The following is a 21,450-nucleotide window of genomic DNA, read 5'->3' on the forward strand; positions in this document are numbered from 1 at the left end:
GGAAGTTCAGCTGGCCAAAATGAACTCATAATATACAGTTAAATACCATGGTCAAAAATGGCACATCATATTTAAGTCAATAACATCACTCAGACATTTTCAGAAGAGTCATGGAAAATTAAGATTAACTTTCTGTTCTATTCCTTCTTAATGCAAACTCAGTGTCTGCACCACTGACAGTGCATGTACACCATGTTTGTGCATGCAGTGCACATTTAAAATCAACATCACTGCCAGGATAGCACCAAACAGCCTGGCATTTGGTAGATATCACCATATATCCTCCTGCAAAGTGTTCTGGTTCCTTTTCCCATCTGTTTTGCTAGCTGCCTTTGATGCACCCTTGGTCTATTGATCTCCCTGCTGTTGTTCTATCTCCTTTCTATGCAAAATGGTCAGCATGTTCTCATCTACTCTTTTTTACTATGCCCAGGAAATGATTGATAATTTTTTTTACTTGCTTCCTTACCCATTTGTATGTTTGCTTGTCTTTTACTTGGCGAGCAAATATCTCCATGCTTCACTGTCAACCACTTAGCATCTGATTTATTTTTGTGGTGAATCTTTTCTCCATTCACACTGAACATGAATATTGGCTGCTTCATGATCATTGTGAATCCTCAGCTCAATCTCTGTTCTATATGTTCAGTTCTTTGAGTTCTATAGGTCTTTAGGGATTTTAGCAAAAATAAAAATGTCATTGATAAGGTTTAGGTCCTTTGGGAACAAGATTAACATAGTTTATTGTGGAATCGTAAAGGAATTTGCACTAGCAATTGTTTGGCTTAACACAGTTGTTAGCATTTGAGGCCCCAATCCTGCAACTGGATCTATGCAGACACATCCTTGCAGCTGTACAAATCCTGATGGACATCAGTACTAATCAACAATGGGTATAAGGGTCAATCTGTGTGGGTCTGACTGGAGGATTATGCCTGATAAATATAGGTTACCAATGAATCATAAAAATTGGCAATGAAAACGACTCAAATCACACTGCAAAGGTGGGATTATTCTCTACAATATATTTTCTAGTGCCCATTTAAACCTAGTTCTGGGAAAGAAAATTTATGTTATGAATAATACAGTATGCATGATATGCTATAGTAGGGGATTAATCTTACTAAATTGGGAGGTTCTTAAATTGTGTGATGTGAAGGAAGTACTGCAACAATTTGTTTGTGGAAGTATTGCTTCACTTCTGTATGTGCAAGACCAATATATATGTCCCAATTAAGTTGTAATTAATAGGCAAGAAAGTGAAAATAAATCAAAATTAATAGAGCTTCTAGATGCAAGTAACTATAATATGATTATGCATGAAATTAACCTAGATATCAAAACTAAAAAATCCAAACTAACAATTGCCAGGACAATAATTTATTGTTTCAGATGAGCTATCTTTGAAGGGATATGAAAGGAATGGATAAAAATTAACTCAGGTACAATTACAGAAGATACAACTTATCATAAAATAATAAGATGGTGGACAACCGAGATTGTAACATGTAAAATATATGTGTACATGTAAATCTGCAAATAGAAAATTTGCTCATCTGTAATACTGACGAATATATAAAACAAGAATGGAGGAAGAAAACAGAAATGTAATTCAGTAAAACTGAAAACATAGATCATGCTGAGGAGAGTCTAGAAATAGGAATGCAGTGAAACCATGATAAACTGATGAATGGCAGGGATGCAATGTGTCAGAAAACACTTCTAAAATAATAAAAGCAAGACAACAGTCCCGCATAAAATTAGAAAGATGTTGGACAAAATGATAGACGATGGCAAGTCTTAATGTATTTTCCCCCTTGGTTTTTGCTGATACAGACTAACATGGCTACCCCTCTGAAACCAGTCAGCCCTCAGAATGGGCTAGTTCCTCTAATGCTGCCAGGCAGATCTGACTTGGAAAGCAGAGAACAGGAGAAATGGTAAAACAGAAAAGAGTACTGAAGAGCTCCTATGTAATGAGAAGCTGAAATTAGTCAGGCGGGAGAGGGGGAAGGAGGGACATCTATTTGTAAGCCAAGCTCCCCCTTGATAACATGGCTGTGGGTTTGCAATTTCTTTTTTCAGATATAATTTCCTTACATTTTTAGTTCCAGTCTCACCATCTTTAATGTTTGAGTGGAGCAGCGGGCAGTCTTCTTTTCTAATTCAGAAGTGCTGGTACTCAGCTCCTGCCGCAAAGGAGCTCAGCTCCTGGGAACTCCTGCTCATTTTGGGTACTGCTTACATTAAAGAGCAAAAATCTAACCTGAGGCTGCCAGAATGGGTTTAGAAAAGGCAATAATGCTAATCGACCTCTTTAATGAGCTTCAGTGTTATAAAGTAGATTATTACAGTGCACATGACATATTTTGTCTAGGTTTTCAGAAAATCTCTGATAAGGATCTATATGACAGGCTGCTTCTGAAGATTAATCTAACTGGGACTGAGGAGAGGACATAGAAATGGTTTAAAGAAAACAAACCTCCCTCTGCTCTGGGATCTTTGCACAGTCAAAGGGAAGTGTTTCATAGGAGTTAATACTTGGACTCGGACTGTTTCTACTTTTTTTTTTTTTAACAAATGACCTAAACAGAACGACCAACTGTAAACTCACTGTATTTGCTGATGATAATAAATTATGAGGCATACTAGGCACAGAATGGGCAGCAAGAAATACTCATCATGATTTAGATCAGCTCAGTAATTGGGCTGACATATGGCAAATTAAATTTATTATGGAAAAATGTGAAATAATGCATATTGTACTCGATATAGAGGTGACAAGTCCAAAAAAAGTGGGACTGAATGAGATCTAGAAAGCTTTGACACATGAGCCTTGACTAGGTTAAATCTGTTCTCTAAAATGTATGCAAATGGAGAAGTAATTGAGAAACTGAACACAGAAGAGACTGATCTGTAGATTTTATACTTTGATTTCTCTCTCTCCACCCCCAAGCCCCCCAAGGATCGGTACTTTGGTTGGCTAAAGGGCATCCTAGCATTTGTGTCCATACTCTACCTTTATTTCCTATTCACAACTAAAACCTGTCTCTGGTCAGCTCAGTTTTTCTGAAATCGGCTGTCCATGCCTCGTGGTTTCATACCTATCAAAACCAAAGGAGTGAGCTGGACACAAACAGAAATAACCTCGTGTCTTTAGGCTGAGTTATTCCCTTCAGCAGAAAAAACTGTAAAAGTTGAAAAAATAGAGCTTCAAATTGCTCAGGAATGACTCATATGGAAATCACTCTGCAATGGCCGAGGGAGAGTGATTAGAGGAACCAGGAGAGAGGACAGGGGGTAGAAGGCAGTGGCTAGGGCACTTCACTGGGACTTGGGAGAAATGGGTTCCATTTCCAACTGTGCCACAGAGCTGCTGTGTTTTAGCTTTCAGTATTATGCTGATGGCAGAGCTTATGTGACTTTTTCTTGACTACTCAAAGCTACTTAGTCTCTTTGAATATGATTTGAATGTCAACATTTTGAAATGAGCTGATTTATGAAAATCTGTCACTATTCCTTTAACTTATGACTTGATTTCTTTCACCATCCTTGTCCAGCATCTTGAAGACAAGGGATTATCTCTGTTAAATGTTTGAGGCTCATGGTATATATTTTATTTAAAAAGGCATCTTTTTGTGATCTTAGAAGTCTCTCACAATCCACGAGTGTGTGTGTGTGTGTGTGTGTGTGTGTGTGTGTGTATAGAGAGAGAGAGAGAGAGAATTTATCTGTGCCTTTGTGTCTTTCAGAACTAACTCTTGTCATCTCCTTTTCCTTTGTTGTATGTAGTGTAGCCATGTCAGTCCCAGGGTATTAGAGAGACAAGGTGAGTTAGGTAATATCTTTTATTGGGCCAACTTCTGTTGGTGAGAGAGACAAACTTTTGTGCTTACACAGAGCTCTGTTGGTCCAATAAAAGATATTACCTCATCCACCTTGTCTCTCTAGTCTCCTTTTCCCTGAATTTCAGAGCAGTTGATTTTGGTTGTATCCTCAACATTTAATTGAGCTTGCACTGGTTACTAGTGGGCTTTTGGTTTGACTGTATGAACCAGATCCATCCCTGGTATTCCACGTAAGTCAATGTAATTAAATCAAGGAAGAACTTGGCCTTATGTTTTAATTTTAAATTGGACTTCACGTGGACTTAGCTGATCGTTTTAAAATAAGGGCCTACATTTTCAAACATGATAGAGATGTGAATGCCTCAATTTTGGGGTGCCCAACTTGAGACACCTTAAAGGGGCTTGTCTTTCAGAGGGCAGGTACTCAGCTCTTTTAAAAGTTTGAGCCAAGTATTCCTGTCTTGCTTCCAGGAAACTGCAGGGGTGAATGTAAAGACCCTGAAAGGACTCAGGTTCTTCACCTCAGACCAAAGTCAGAGGGTGATTTGGGGCAAATGTTCTTTCACAGCCCTCCTTGCAGGTTTTCACAATGTTCATTCCTCTTCTCCCCCTTATTATTCAATATCGATATGAAACCATTGGATAGATAGTGTCCAAATCTTGCTGCCTTTTCTGACAAAATATTTCTAAGATCCAACCTTTTCTCACTGACAGTACTGTTAGAAAAATCTCATCCAAGCCCTCATCATCTCCCTTTGGGTTAGTATAAATTCCTCCACTCCAGTATCTCTGACACCTATAATGACCCTTCAAGTCCATAAAAATACTTCTGCTAAGCCCATCTTAATGGCTCATCAATCTAATCACCTCTCCTCCTTTGTTAAATTTCTCCATTTGCTCTCTTTTGTCCAATATACCAAGTTCAGGCTTCTTCCCATAGCCATCAATGGCCTCTGCTCCTTCCTATTTATCCTTCCTGACCTGATCTTTTTATCACCATCATCCTGCCACTCCAATCCACTAGTGATATCAGCCTGGACATCCTGTTTGCCTGCTTCTCCCACAATTCTTTGCTATCTGTGATGCCATGCCATGCCCTTGCTATACTGGTACACCAGACCACTACCCTTCCTCATCCAAATCCCTCTTGAAGACCCACTTCTTTTGCAATCCCTACAGGAAATTTGCTAATTAAAGGCCTAATTAAAGTCAGTGCATAAGCCCCCTGGAAGTCACTGGGAGTTGAAAGACTCCAAACCTACTTATTCAGTATGTGTAGGATTTATCCCTTCACTCCTTCTCTTTGCCTCCTGAATAACTTATAGTCTGTGTGGTATGTCACATCTCAAGTTAGTGTATAAGTGCCTTAGAGCAGTGATCATGCCTTTTTCTGTGTCAGGAAGTACCTAGCACACATCTGGGCACAGTTAAATTAAAATAATAATAATTTGATTTTTCTAAGATTAGGAGACTCTTATTGTTCTAAATGTCTAAATCTCTTTAAGGAGACCAACCAATTGAGATGTATGACTGGAAATGACAAAGGAGACTCTTAGTAAGTCTACATTTGGTAATGTAAAAATAATTATTTGGAACTACATTTTGAAAACATTTTCGAATTTTGGAGGTGCACTTTTGCCTCTGCAAATAGTTGCCAACATGAATGATAGATGTTAGCTGTTTAGCTACCTAAATTCACCCACAAATCAGTTAGGTGGCTAAATCTATCATCTAGATAGATATCTGGGTGCGCAATTCTATTCTTTGCACCTGCAAAATTGAGCCTACAAAATCAGAGGCCTCGTTAAAGTTTAAAATACTTAGGCCAAAACCTTGGCCCCTAAAGTTAGGCTCCTACATTCATATTTAGAGATGTAAATAAGTGGCCTGATTTTCATCTGATCTCCCAGCCACTCAGCAACTTGCCCCTTATTGTTTGTTTTAGATTATTACTTCACACATGAACTTTAGGAGTGGAAAGCCAAGTGTAATAAATACCTACGCATCCTGGGCCTGATCCTGCATTCATTAGTCAGGCAAAATTCCTTATTGGTTTCAGTGTGAGTTTTCACAGAGTACAGAATCAGGATCAGAGCCAATATTATTGTATTTATTACATTTTACTATAACAGTTATTTAATGTCACCATTATCTTCTGGCACATGCATAACTCCAGTGTATTCATAAGCCACTTACCATAACCAATGTGCTTTAACCCAGTTTAGTTAAATGGGTAATCAATCATTTTTCCATTCTGGCAGTGATGTATTTGGGTCTAAAACTAGTAAAGAATATCCCTTTAAAATCTCTAATAAGTTCCCCCTCCAAAAATTACATTGCTGCCTAATCAAATGTTACCTCCAGGATTTTTATCTCCTATTGTAAAACCCTGAACCTTCTGTTAGCACAATGGTCTTCTTGCAAACTGATTGTTTGCAAGCATTAGGTGAACTGAAATGTCACATAAGAAACCCAGAAATAGGTAGAAGGCACATTAAAAGAAACTTCATCTTCACTTCACGTCAACACCACTAAATACATTGTTACAACAATGACTAAAACTGTCTAATAATATCATCAGTGGCAACTGGTCAGTTAAAATGTTTTTTAATTGTGACTTGAATGTGTTTATCAACCTCTTTTTGTAACATCAAAAAGACAGCAAGAGAAACACATGGAGACATTGTCCTCAAGGGAAAGGATTAATCATCAGTGAGTGAGCAGGCCTAAGCAGATGGTCAGCTATGCTTTCCTGAAGTCATTTCTTCTACCCACCACTCAGTGTCACTGCCAGAAACAAGAAGTGTTATCTTGACATTGAACATCTTTATAATAAAATTACTAATTGGCGACTAATACTAAAGGCTTATAGCTGTAAAACCTCACCAGAGGTAGTTAAGTGGTTGACTGGGTTTCATTTTAATAAATACTTCTTGTAAAGATCCCTTCTTAGAATTGTTAACATTGTATTATAATTTAGGGTCCCTCTGCGCATGATGCTGTATCTCATGCCTCTTGATTTTAAATATAGCAATATAGAGCCATTTTTAAACATGAAACCCAATGATGGTATCACAATGATTATGCTTTTACGTATTTCTAATTACAATATTTTACATGAGACATTCCTTAGGATTTCGTTCTCGGTTTTCTGGCAACTATAGAGCATCTGTCAAAACAAATTAGCACTTTTGGTGATAGAAATATATTTTCTATGAAAGCTGCAAATGTGTCAGCATTGGACACTCATGAAATTCCCATCGTTTATTAGGGATTTTCTTCTTTTTTTTTCTCTTTCGCCAGGGGCATTTTTAGAAAATATTTTCCATTACCATCAGCAGTGCGCATCTTCCTCTCCCCTCCCCAAGATATATTCAAATTCAGGTTTGAAAGAATGACTGATTATGGTAGTTATTTGAATATGTTTACTCTCATAAGAATTATTTTATTTTTATTCTATTTTAATTCTACACACTCCTGTTTTCCCCTATCACCTATTCAGAAAATATTTTCAAGAAATGCATTATGAGGACCAGATTCTGATTCCATTTCCACCAGTGGAAGTCTTGAATAACTCCAATACTCTGAATTCACACAGGAGTAGCTGATATCAGAGTCTTGCCCTGCAGTCCCTTAATATCAAACACATGACTTGACCAAGCTACAGCAAATATGATGCTACTGTGCTGCTAATGGGACCTGATCCAAAGTCCATTGAAGTCAATAGAAAGAATCCCAAGGACTTTAACAGACATTAGAATAGGGCCTTAGTTTCCAGATTATCCTTTCAAATGAAATTTGAAATTTACAGGGTTTTTTTTTAATGCATGGAAAATTATATGAATATATTATGTCATAATATTATAAGTCCCAAAATATTGGTAAAGGGTTTCCCCCCCAGAGATTAAAGCATTAGTGAAAAATAATGATTAACCTTTAAAATCAGATTGGCATTTCTTTTTTCTCCAAATGTAGAATTAATACGCATTTTTTAATCATTAGTGTAATTTTCAGGATGATACTTTTGTTCTTTTGGCTGTTGAACTGTTACGGCTGCTAGTAACCCTTCAAATTGTTTGCTTCATTCAAGCATTCGTTTTTGAATAATTCATTAGGCATTATTATCCAAGCGTGGAACACCTCATTTAGCACTGGTGATCTTTTCCTTATGTGTAGCTGACAGGCAATCAAAGTTTTTATCAGTGCAGAAAATTTGCAATTCAGAAATGTAGTTGCAGCAATTAGTAGCTATCAGGTAGCATAGGAAGGACAGCTTCATAAAAAGAGAGAGTTGAATGAGCTCAACTGATGTTAGCACAAAAGTAATGGATAAAACTAACCAGCTGTTTCTAAATTTACCAAATGGAACATTCCTTTTTCTCAGAGTAGCAGCTTTAATTAACTTTGTGTTATGTGTGGCTTCACAAAAGGAGAAGTGACTAGGTGACAGACTGTCCCTCTTTCATTGCCCTTCATTTAATTTTGTAACTGTATTAAGACTTCCTGTCAATATACAACTATCTTTCACTCCGGTTGCAGGACAAATGTCTGTGCTTACCTTTTTCTCTCCTTTGGTCCCCATTATAGCAGCCAGCTTGTTACAATATATACACAGAGGAGAGAGCAGCCACAGACTCACCTTTTTTTTTTTTTTTTTTTTTTTTCTGGCTGCAAATACCATATGTTTTGTGCCATTGCAAAAGAGAGCCAAGTTTTGAAACTGTTCTACTGATTATTCTGAGTGGAAAACCTGGCCTCATTAAAGTCAATGGCAAAACTCCCATTGACTTCAATGGAACCAGAATTTTATCTTGAGTGCAAATAAATCTTTCTAGGATATAAATGACTTTTTAAAATACTATAATAATTTCATGGTGAAATAATTATTGTAATTCATCAGCATATTGTAAACCATGATATGATTATGAAGCTTGAAAGGTTCTGGATCAGAAAAATGTCATTAACTGCATTAGTGGTGTTCAGATGGCGAAAGTGGAGTAGTTGGCATCACAAGTAACTAAAGATACGTATTTTATTGTTTATGAAGTTTTACACCAGGGCATATTTTGAGACCTTAAGACAATGGATCTGTATTTTTGTTCTTTTTTTTTTTGTTTGTTTTGTGTCAGGTGCAGCGATCTTGGCATTACTGAATGTGGAGTGCTTCTATAAACCATTATTTCAGGCAGTAAGGAAGAGCTGAGCTAGCTTTACCAAGTAGATGACCTTTGCAATAATGTTATAATACTAGTGATAAAATGCTTTCCCTTTACAGTTGGCACTAATCACTTTTTATTTTAACATGTTAGGATAGATACTCTTTTAATATGTGTCCAGTTTTACAACAAGCACACAGTCAGATTGGTGAATGTGCACACACAGGTGGATGGTTGATACACTTCTATACACACCTACTTGATATTGTACAAGCACTTTCTGTGCATGTGCACAGAAAAAAAGATGTACATGTGTGCACACAAAATGTGTTTAGACTTCCAGTCTCTCTCTCTCTCTCTCTCTCTCCTTTTTTTTTTAAACCAGGTCCTAGAAAAACATGAACCAGATCTGCAGCTGCTGTAAACTAGCACAGTTTCATTGATTTCAGTGGAACAACTCTGATTTACACTAGAGGAGAATCTGACCCTATAATTTTATTTTGGAGTAGAAGAGAAATGGTTGTGGTTGTGCACAAGTCTTGATATTTTAAACATGATCACAGCCTTTGGTTTTCTTTATGGCCATCTGAAGCAAGAATGTATCTTACTACCTGAAGAATGCATGTCAGACCCTATACTTTCCAAAAAAATCTATATTGGGAACAAGAAACATCATTTTCATCTTGTTCAAGTGACTTTTCTCTCTAGTTAGTTACAAAGACTGGAACGATTGGTATCAAGGTCAATGTGCAGACCCTAATGTAGTCCTGAATACAGAGGATGGGTGGCTGCAGAAGAAATTGTGGTCCATCATCTTAGGCTCCCCTCAGCACCACTCTGGCCATCTCTCATCTTTCTATGGTGCCTATCACCATGCTATCTATATACACATTTCACCCTCTCCATGGATCGAAAAGAAACAGCTGGGGGCATATTCCTTTTCCACAATATGATGTCTAAGCCTATATGAGGGGCAGATTCTGTTACTCTTACTCTGGTGTAATTGCACCTTGTTCCAGGAGTCATTGCATTGACTACCACAGGATAACTTGTGGAGTAGGATATCATTGAATGTGAGTAAGGCTGTCAGAATCTGACCCATTGTGCCATTTTTCTATTAAAGTTATACTAAAATATATATTTGATATTGATAACTGTTGTCTGTTTACTACAAATATTTCTGTTCTGTGCATTTTATAATCTTTAGTTTTAGCAGGATAACACTATTCCTCTTGGATTCCTCACTTAGGTAGGCATGTGGAAAACCTCTGTGGCAAATATCTTACTCAAAGTACAAATAAAACAATAACACTGGAGAATATTCTATACGTATGTGCCACAGTCACATCCATGCATGTGCATCCTGCAAGAGGTGCAGACAGTTTAAGTGATTTAATAAGTACAGTTATGACATTATATTTTTTAATATCAGTCCCCTAATGTCCAAACGGAAATAAAATATTCAAATTACATACCAGTAAAATTGCTTCAGGTATCACAAGAAGATGCGTGGATTGTAGTACTGCATAAATTGCTTGGATACCCTGGTGATGGCCACTGTATCAAAACCTGGGGATATGATAGAAAAGTTGTTGCAATGCACAGTAAGAAAGCATATAGTAAGGAAATTCCATGCTGTATGTTCCCTGATGATCTGTTTTATTCAAACAATGCTTCTAAGCATATCTATTCAGACAGGCACTGTGTTTATTTTCATTATATTCTCCATTGTATATCTGCTTCCTTTTTGTAAAATCAGAAATTAAATGATTATGTATTGTTCCTCCCCACGGTAACAGCCACAGGGCTCAGGAAACTTCATAATGTACAGTCTGCCTTTTCCAACAAATGCTCCCATCTGGAGGAAGGATTTGGGATGCTGCACAGGAGGCAGCCTCCTAACCCCATGGATTCCCAAGGAAAAACTGGATTTCCCAGCAAAAAGAAGCTGCTACTACTGCCTCCTATCTTTCTGGATGTCTGCCTGTCCTTTCCCTGGCAGCATGACTCCCTTAGGAGTCTTGCAGACACTGACTTCTCTGTCCATAACCCCTTTTCCTAAGCAACATTAGCATCTGCTGCAGGTATCTGCCTAGATATCTGTCAAGTACAGTGGCTGTTCTTTGGCTCAGCACCCGCGTACATGCCAACATCCCCAGGGTCTGATTCTGTACAGTGGCAATGAATAAATAGGATTCAACATGCTTCTTCAGGGTGCTCCTGGAAAGAGCATGTTGCTCTCCTCACCTATAGATACTCCTCAGTGCAGGTCTACCAGTGTTTGTTTCACTCCACCTGCTCTTGCTGGGTGCAAGTATATGGTAGTGCGGTGGTGAAAGGATGCAGCTTTTGGTTGCAGATTACTAGAGCTGACATCAGTGACTTAGTGGACTTGGACTTAGCAATAAAAATTTGCACTTCTGATCATTTATCTGGGGACAGTGCTTATTAAAATGCATTGGTCTGGAGAGAATTTGTGCTGGTTTACCATGGCAAGTCATCTAATTAATCAACCAGCCGAGATACAAATATTGTATCATATCATTATATTAATACATATTATGGTAATATAACAACATTTATATTTCAACTGGTTCCCTCACCAAGGAAACCCTGAGAAGCTGTTTGAGTCCCATGTTACAGAAATAGTTTCTACTTGAACATTCAGGAGATGCCACAATGGATCAATGAAGGTAAATTGAGAAAATAATCTTTTTCTTTACTACTTACTATATTCTTACTACTTTTATTTCAGTGGGCTATTGTAGCTCTTCTCCAACATGGGAATAGGAAATGCTTATGATGTCAGGAGTATCATAGGAATCAAATGGCCTCTCAGACTTAACTGGGAAAAGGATTCACAGCCAAACCACAACTACTGACATTTCTTTAAGTTTTGTAAAATTGCTGAGAAGTTTTATATTGTTAAGATTCAATAATAAAATGTAATAGAGAAAAAAAATTGAATAAATTAGATCACACTCAGGTCATACTGATTATGGTCTTGTTTTCTTGTCCTATTTCAATTGCTACCTGAGTTTGGAACCATTATAGTCCCAACCTCCTAGAGTTAGAGATTAATGCTTCATTCCATATCAAAGTTGGGCTTACAAACTTTCAGAAGGTACATAGCATCAATTCTAATAAATCTCTAGATGGAAGATTGGGAAATGATGAAATGGTAAACAGAATGGTCAGATTTAAGGTCTTGTATCTGGTAAATAAACAGGACTAGAAGAAATTATTGTTCACCATTGGAAAGGTGGGATTCCCAACTTACAATGGGGTGTATTATCAGTTTCTGTACCAGAACCTAAATTGGTAACTGCACTCTCACACCAGACAGAAGTAGAGGCCATTTACCAGAAAAGCCAAGATGTTTTCAGTGTCATAAAAATCCTGGGAGAGGAAAGCAGGAAGACCCATTTCAAGGCAGAATTTCTTAGCAGAAGCTTAGCAAATTCTAGATGGAAATGATCCTTTTGTCTTGGCATCAGACAGGCTTCAGGCACATAGAATCACAGTCCATGCTTCTTGCCAAATGTGACAAATTGATTAACATTGATCAACAGTATATGCCAGATCCTCACCTGCTGTAAACTGATGTAGCTGCATTGACTTATACCAGCTGAGGATCTGGCCCACTAGGGTCTTGAAAGTTTGCAGAAACTGGTGTTCTCATAAGATTTCTAATACTACCTGGTTTGGGCAGTCAGAAATTTCCTATGAAAAGTCCTTTCTGCTTTCAGAGGTAAAAACTTTTTTCAAACTTTTCAGGTTCACTTTGCACACTGAGTGAAGGTTCAGGTTAGTTCTTATTTTATAAAGCAAGTTCAAAATCCAGCTCTTTGAATAAGGAGATATATGTAACAACCTCCTGGCAGAAAACTCACTATGTGCAGCATCCTTAAATCCTCATTCTTGCTCACCCAGTACATAGTCAAAACTCTTATAGAAGTCAATCTGTGTTTTGCCTGAGTAAAATCAGAATGTGTGTGGGTGAGAAAGACAGAGACATTTGTTTTCCAGTGGAATAAAGCCCCTTGCCTTTAGCCATTCACTTCGAAGAATAATAGATGTCCTGCATATCTATGGTCAAAGAGGAGCACTACAGCTACTTGTTTAGTTGCCTTTAAAAGTAGCTGTAAACTGTGCCGGTAGGTGGCACTGTGTTACTTTTGGTCCCTTAAACTCTCTTCACTTTGCCTGCTTCTTAGGTGGTGGGAGCAGTTGAGCACAAACGGTAGTCAGCACATACCATGTTTTCGGTGGAAGTTGGTATGTTTCTCACTCCCAGTTGGGTGTGGAGGTGCCTCAGAGATTATTTGTCTTCTGGAACCGAGCCAAACAGTTCCATAACCCTTTCACGTATTCGGTAGATCTGAAGAGGGATTTCCCAGACAGGTGAAAAACTTTAAAACAGCCACTCTCAAACTGACCTCTGGGTTACTAAACAAAAAGTTGCCAGCTTAATTTGTCTCTGTACTTATGCCCTCAGATATACAGCAGATGGATTAAGAACAGTAGATTGGTAGTTGATAATCTCAGGGCACACAGGAGAGGCAACAAAGTCATCAAACAGTAATTTCCCCAAACCCTATCATTTGGCAGTTCCCACACCCAATAAATACCTTTACATCTGAGCTGAAAATTTTCTAAGGGCGGTTTCTTTCTTTTCCAATTAATTTTTTAGCAAAGAAAACAAAGTCATATTGCATAGTTAGAAGGTATTAGTTTATATAACGTGATAGCAACTAAAGGTAAAAGCAACACACACACAAATAGAATAAATATTAAAGCAAGTAATAAGTGGCACAAATATGTAGAAAGAAATCCAAGAATAGATTGCCATGGATTTGGGCTTACTTCCTGAGGTACTACATTGAAGTGTAGTTGAAGAAATTTCCTCTCAATGTGGTTTGAAAAACCTGGGAAGTTGATCATCTAAACTGAGGGGTTAAGAGAAAACATTTAACTGTAACTATGAAGTAGTTACATTGTAGGTGTTGATTTGCCATGTGGTTGAAGCATCAAAGACTAGTAAATAACCAGGTACCACACTCATCGTTTAAAAAGTAAGACAACTAGGCACATGCCTCATGGCCTAATCCTCCTGAAGTCAATAGGAGTTTTGTTATTGACTTCACTGGAAACAGGATTGGTCTCCAGATTTGTCAAAATGAAATTACAAGGCTTTGCATCTGTTTTACTTTTGGGAAATAATCGGAGCCACAAGGAAACTATCTCCAGAATTCCCACTGTGGACAGATGTCTGCAAACAGTCTCTGATGTTTTCTGAGGCCTGGTCTACACTACGACTTTAATTCAGATTTAGCAGCGTTAATTCGAATTAACCCTGCACCCGTCCACACAACGACGCTATTTAATTCGAAATAAAGGGCTCATTAAATCGATTTCTGTACTCCACCCCGACGAGCGGAGTAGCGCCAAAATCGATTTTAGTATTTCGAATTAGGGTTAGTGTGGCCGCAATGCGATGGTATTGGCCTCCGGGATCTATCCCACAGTACACCATTGTGACCGCTCTGGACAGCAATCTGAACTCGGATGCACTGGCCAGGTAGGCAGGAAAAGCCCCGGGAACATTTGAATTTCATTTCCTGTTTGCCCAGCGTGGAGAGCACAGGTGACCACAGATAGCTCATCAGCACAGGTAGCCATGCAGGCCGATAATCGAAAAAGAGCACCAGCATGGAGCGTACGGGAGGTACTGGATCTGATCACTATATGGGGAGAGGATTCAGTGCTAGCAGAACTTCGTTCTAAAAGACGAAATGCAAAAACTTTTGAAAAAATCTCCAAGGGCATGATGGAGAGAGGCCACAATAGGGACTCAGATCAGTGCCGCGTGAAAGTCAAGGAGCTCAGACAAGCCTATCAAAAAAACGAAGGAGGCAAACGGTCGCTCCGGGTCAGAGCCGCGGACATGCCGCTTCTACGCCGAGCTGCATGCAATTCTAGGGGGGGCTGCCACCACTACCCCACCTGTGACCGTGGATTCCGGGTCGGGGATAGTCTCATCAGCTACACCTGAGGATTCTGCGGACGGGGAAGAGGAGGAGGAGGAGGAGGACGAGCTTGCAGTGAGCACCCAGCACTCCGTTCTCCCCAACAGCCAGGATCTTTTTCTCAGCCTGACTGAAGTACCCTCCCAACCCTCCCAAGCCAGTATCCAAGACCATGACCCCATGGAAGGGACCTCAGGTGAGTTTACCTTTTAAAATATAAAACTTGTTTTAAAAGCAAGCATTTTTAATGATTACTTTGCCCTGAGGACTTGGGACGCATTCGCGGCCAGTACAGCTACTGGAAAAGTCTGTTAACGTGTCTGGGGATGGAGCGGAAATCCTCCAGGGACATCTCCATGAAGCTCTCCTGGAGGTACTCCAAAAGCCTTGCCACAAGGTTTCTGGGCAGTGCAGCCTTATTCCGTCCTCCATGGTAGGACACTTGACCACGCCATGCCTGCAGCAAGTAATCTGGTATCATTGCCTGACAAAGCCTGGCAGCGTATGGTCCCGGTGTTTGCTGGCATTCAAGCAACATCCGTTCTTTATCTTGCTGTGTGATCCTCAGGAGAGTGATATCGCTCATGGTAACCTGGTTGAAATATGGGAACTTAATTAAGGGGACAGAGGTGGCCGTTCCTACTGGGCTGTTTGCCTGTGGCTGAAAAGAAATCCTTCCCTGCAGTTAGCCAAGCGCGGGGGGGCGGGGGTAATTGGCCCTGAGCTTTTCGCGTTTGGCTAGCAGGGATCTTCCCTGATACCAGCCACGCGGTGGGGGGAGGGGTACAGCGATCATCCCAGAGAATTCATGACCGGAGGAGGGAGCGGGGGGGTTAGTTTGGTTTCTGCAGGGATCTTCCCTGATACCTGCCACGCGGTGGGGGGAGGGATAAAGCGATCATCCCAGAAAATTGGATGGGGGGGGGTTAGTTTGTTTTCTGCTGCTGAAGGTTAACAGGAAAACCGCAGCAGTCAACGGGCTTTGCTTGGTATGTGGGAAAGGAGGGCGCAGAAGCCGAAAGACAATGGCTTACCATGGCTGCATGCAAGCTGAATTCTATTGCCCGGACCTGCGTCTGTGATCTCTAACACCAAAGCCACAGGCACTCAATATTAAGATGAAAATTGCGACCTTGTACTGAAATCACATGTGCTATGTAATGTGAATAGTGTTTTTCACCAAGAAAGAGTATAAGCATTGTTCTGTAAAATGTATCATTTTAAAAACTTCTCTCCTTTTTCTCAACCCTCCCTCCAGCAGCTGCAAATTTATCAAGCCTCCCTCCTCCGTCACGAAGGCTATCTCAGATAAGGCGGCGTAGAAAGAGGACAAGAGACGACATGTTCACTGAAATAATGAAATGCACCCGAAATCAAAGAGCTCATTTGAATGAGTGGAAGGATACTGTAACTAAATTTAGGAAAGATGCCAGTGAACGCGAGATCCTGAGGGACGCTCGAGATGAGAGGTGGCAGGCTGCAACGCTGGGGCTGCTGAGTGAGCAAACGGACATGCTCCGGCATCTGGTGGAGCTTCAGGAACGGCAGCAGGATGACAGAGTGCCACTACAGCCCCTGTATAACCTCCCTCCCCCCTCACCATGTTTCATATCCTCCTCACCCAGACGTGTAAGAACGTGGGGGGGTAGGCTACGTGCACCTTCCCACTCCACCCCAGTGGACAGCCCAACCAAAAGGCTGTCATTACATTGAATTTGTTCAGTGGCCTTTTACTTCCCTCCTATCCTCCTCCCAAACCTCACCCAGATTACCTTGTTGGTTCTCTCCCTATGTTTATAATCAGTTAATAAAGAATACATGATTTTTAAATGATATTGACTTTATTTCCTTTGAAAGAAAGCTGGGGGAACGGGGAGGGTGGGTTCCTTACAGAGAATGAATGAGTCAATAAAGGGGGCGGGTTTTCATGAAGGAGAAACAAACAGAAATTTCACACTGTAGCCTGGCCAGTCATGAAACTGGTTTTCAAAGCCTCTCTGATGCACAGCGCTTCCTGGTGTGCTCTTCTAATCGCCCTGGTGTCTGGCTGTGCGTACTCAGCAGCCAGGCGATTTGCCTCAGCCTCCCACCCCGCCATAAAGGTCTCCCCCTTACTTTCACATAGATTGTGGAGCACACTGCAAGCACAAATAACAATGGGGAGATTTCTTTGGCTGAGGTCAGAGCGAGTCAATAGCGATCTCCAGCGACCTTTTAAATGGCCAAATGCACATTCTACCACCATTCTGCACTTGCTCAGCCTGTAGTTAAACAGCTCCTGACTCCTGTCCAGGCTGCCTGTGTATGGCTTCATGAGCCATGGCATTAAGGGGTAGGCTGGGTCCCCAAGAATAACTATTGGCATTTCAACATCCCCAACGGTTATTTTCTGGTCCGGGAAGTAAGTCCCTTGCTGCAGCCCTTTAAACAGAGTAGTGTTCCTGAAGACGCGAGCATCATGAACCCTTCCCGGCCAGCCCGCGTTGATGTTGGTGAAACATCCCTTGTGATCCACAAGTGCTTGCAGCACCATTGAAAAGTACCCCTTGCGGTTTATGTACTGGGTACCCTGGTGCTCCAGTGCCAAGATAGGGATGTGGGTTCCATCTATCGCCCCACCACAGTTAGGGAATCCCATTGCAGCAAAGCCATCCACTATGACCTGCACATCTCCCAGAGTCACTAGCTTTCGTAGCAGCACCTCAGTGATTGCTTTGGCTACTTGCATCACAGCAGCCCCCACAGTAGATTTGCCCACTCCAAATTGATTCCCGACTGACCGGTAGCTGTCTGGCGTTGCAAACTTCCACAGGGCTATCGCCACTCGCTTCTCAACTGTGAGGGCTGCTCTCATCTTCGTATTCTGGCGCTTCAGGGCAGGGGAAAGCAAGTCACAAAGTTCCAAGAAAGTGCCCTTACGCATGCAAAAGTTTCGCAGCCACTGGGAATCGTCCCACACCTGCAACACTATGCGGTCCCACCAGTCTGTGCTTGTTTCCCGGGCCCAGAATCGGCGTTCCACGGCTATAACCTGCCCCATTAACAGCATGATCTCCAAAGCACCGGGTACCGCGGTTCGATAGAATTCCATGTCCATATCCTCATCACTCTCCTCGCCGCGCTGCCGTAGCCTGCTCCTCGCCGCCTGGTTTTCCAGGTTCTTGTTCAGCATAAACTGCACGATAAGGCGCGAGGTATTTACAATGTTCATGACTGCTGTCTTGAGCTGAGCGGGCTCCATGCTTGCCATGGTATGGCGTCTGTACTGTTCACCCAGGCAAAAGGCGCGAAACGCCGTTGTTTGCCGTTGCTTCCTGGAGAGGGGGGAGGATATACCCAGAACCACCCGCGACAATGTTTTTAGCCCCATCAGGCATTGCGATCTCAACCCAGAATTCCAATGGGTGGAGGAGGCTGCGGGAACTATGGGATAGCTATGGGAAAGCTACCCACAGTGCAACGCTCCGGAAATCGACACTAGCCCTGGTACATGGACGCACACCACCGAATTAATGTGCTTAGTGTGGTTGCATACAATCGAATTTATACAACCTGTTTTCCAAATTCGAATTATATAAATTCGGATTAATCCCGTAGTGTAGACATACCCTGAATGAGGAATCAGTGGCAACTGGCTGGCTATTCAATGAAGTGATAGTGCTCCTTTGAAAGCTGAGTGTGGTGAGCAATATTGCGACAATCAAGCAGAGTTTCCATTTTTCATTTACTACTCAGTCCAATGCTGCAGTATCACTTATACAAGACATACATTTAGGTTTCACCATTCTGCTTTGATCGAGAACTGCCACTGGGCATGAGTTCCTCAGATGACTCTGTTTCTTCCCAATTCTGAAAATTTCCTAAAGATTAGAATGAAAGAGGTAAAGAGAGAGGCAAGCGAGAGTCCTTTTGTAATATTTTCAAACATCAGACAGACAAACTAGGACAGTGAACATGGGGAATGCACTCACATGTCCCAGACATGTCAGTAGCTCTTTAATATTAGCAGCATTATCACTAAATACACAGATTTTCAAGTTTGAGCTTGATTTATGCATTTTTACCTGACGCTTGCCCCCTTTTGGAATTGCCCATCTCTTGAATGCATAAATAAGACGTTATTGCATGTGCACAAAAGGATAGGAGTGTGTTGACTGTTGTAATCTAGCACTGGAATGCACTTTATGCGATTCCCCTCGTGCACTATATTTAAAGAAAATGTCTGTGTAGTAATGGATCCAAGTCTCAAAAGTCTTATCTGTTTCTAAACTTTCAACAACCCAAAGTCTGGTCTGTAGGTCATCCAAAGTTTTTGTTTGGGTCCATCTCTAGAACTAAGAAATTATTTCAGTCGACCATCACTAAAGTTTTTAAAAGATGTATAATTCAATAAATCATGAAATTCTAATTTTCATTGAAGAAAATCAACTGGGCACTTGAAACGCTGCTTCATAGGATGGCAGAACCCTGTGTGGCACAAAGTGGTGCAATTTTCATCAATGATCCTTCAACTATTGTAGATGCAGATAGTTATGGACGGGTTCTGTTGAATTGGAGACCTGAGCAGTTAAAGGCCCGTCTAAACAAGCTAACTAAAAATGTGCTATTAACAAAAGTATGAAACACTGTTGTTAAAGACTGAAAACCTATACTTCATATACCTACACTAGAAATGGTTCAGCTGGCTTGCCAACAAATGCTTTGACACCCCACACCAATGCAAAAAGATAAAGATGTTGGTACTTTATGAAAAAGGAATGGAATTAAGTCAAGACAAGTGGCTACAGAAATTTCTATATAAAATTATTTAAGGTGCTACTGAAGTATAAATGTTTGTTATCTGAGTATACTTACCTGCCTTGCCATCTATTTCAGAAGTGCTAAGTAATGACTAAGAAATATTATTATGACTTTTTATTGAGATAAGAGTGAATAGATGAAACACCCACCCAGAATTTAATAATTGACCTATGATTATACCAATATATTCCCAAATGTTCAATACAATTTTGGTTTAAAATCCTTAACTGTCATACTACTGCATATTAATGCTATTTGTCTCTGCTGAACTCACAAGAGCTTGTTTCACAACTCCCTTATTCTGAGTTTCAGTTGTAAGGGTGTGAAAGCCCAGGGAGTGTCTTGTTTTTCTGCTTGGCTGCTCTTTGGTTGTAATCCTGAACATAAAGTCCCTGATATTAAAGGAAGTACATATCACACCAAGACCAGAGAGCATGGAAGAATCTGAGGACAGAAACATTTAGGGAGAGCAAAATGCTTATATAGTTCCGGGCGAGAGAGACCGTGATTTTAAAACTTTGCAAGTGGGTTAATATTGTTGCTAGGGAAGGATCTGCCCTTTCACTGACTCGAGGGAAGGAAGAGTTGACGGGTAGAGAGCAGAGGCGTAGAAAGGTTTTGAAGGCTTTTTCTGGGAAAGAAAGGGCATTGACAACAGCAGCTGCCTGTAGCAAAAACTTCCTCTTTTTTTACACTTGACTTCTAATATGGATTCTAGGCATGATTCAGCACATGGGAGGGGAAGCGAGATTTTCCTCAGCATGGACTAGCATAGCATTAGAAAAACAATACAGAGGGAGACATTGAATAAAGTAAGGGGCTTCCTTTTATGTGGTCCATATAACATATGGATCTAATCAGACATGTCTGATACTTAATTTTCAAGGATTTTATGGGGCAATGAGTCATTCACCGAGATTCAGAATCTGTGCAACAAGGGCATCTAGGCTCACTTGGAAAAGATTGTGCACTCACTCACATTTGCCTGCTGGGCTCAGAATGAAAAACAAACCTGAAATCTGCAGATATGTATAATTTGGAGATGGGTCTTATATTCACATCACAAAACAGATTAGAGAGAAAATAACTTTGTGAGCCCAGAACAAAAATAAATCACATGTAGTGCTTCAACGTTTTCTTATTGCAGACTTCTTCCTTGACTTTAATTCACCTTTCCTTAAACTGCTGAGAGTACACAGCTTTAATGAGAGAGAGAGATGCTTTCCTTAGCATCACAATGCCGAGAAGGCTCTGGAGAATGTGATACATTCACTATCTTCTGATAGCAGTCTATCTTTTTAAGTTTAGACCAAGATTTTCAAACTTGAGTACTGAAAATTAGGCAGCTAAATCTATATTTTGTCATCTAACTCAGTGGCCTGATTTTTCAGTGGTGTTAAGCTTGAAGTCAGTGAGAGCTGCAGAAGCTCCGCCTCTCTGGAAACCAGATTATGAGTGTTCCTCAATGTGCCTAACTTTAGGCAGTCAAATTTGAAAATTTTCAACTAAATGCATTTTTTGCAATGTAATAACATGAATAATTAGCCTGTAGGCAACTCCCCTGCCAACGATTTTGAAAGATATTCATTGCCAAACAGAATTTGTGTGGAATAGACC

The 21,450-nt window shown here is 40.4% G+C and overlaps 1 protein-coding gene across 1 annotated transcript in view; it reads right to left on the reverse strand.

Annotated features, from left to right (window-relative positions):
- Nucleotides 1-15,958: 15,958 nt before the first annotated feature.
- LOC135983075 (uncharacterized) overlaps nt 15,959-21,450 on the reverse strand; it is a 123,223-nt gene continuing 117,731 nt past the window's right edge. Inside the window, exon 2 of the mRNA XM_065592514.1 lies at nt 15,959-18,154. Coding sequence (XP_065448586.1) covers nt 16,985-18,130 — 1,146 coding nt within the window. The 5' untranslated portion in view covers nt 18,131-18,154 and the 3' untranslated portion in view covers nt 15,959-16,984. The remainder of the gene's footprint in view (nt 18,155-21,450) is intronic.

Source organism: Chrysemys picta, chromosome 4 (genome assembly GCF_011386835.1).
Source record: "Chrysemys picta bellii isolate R12L10 chromosome 4, ASM1138683v2, whole genome shotgun sequence".
Lineage (NCBI taxonomy): Eukaryota > Metazoa > Chordata > Testudines > Emydidae > Chrysemys > Chrysemys picta.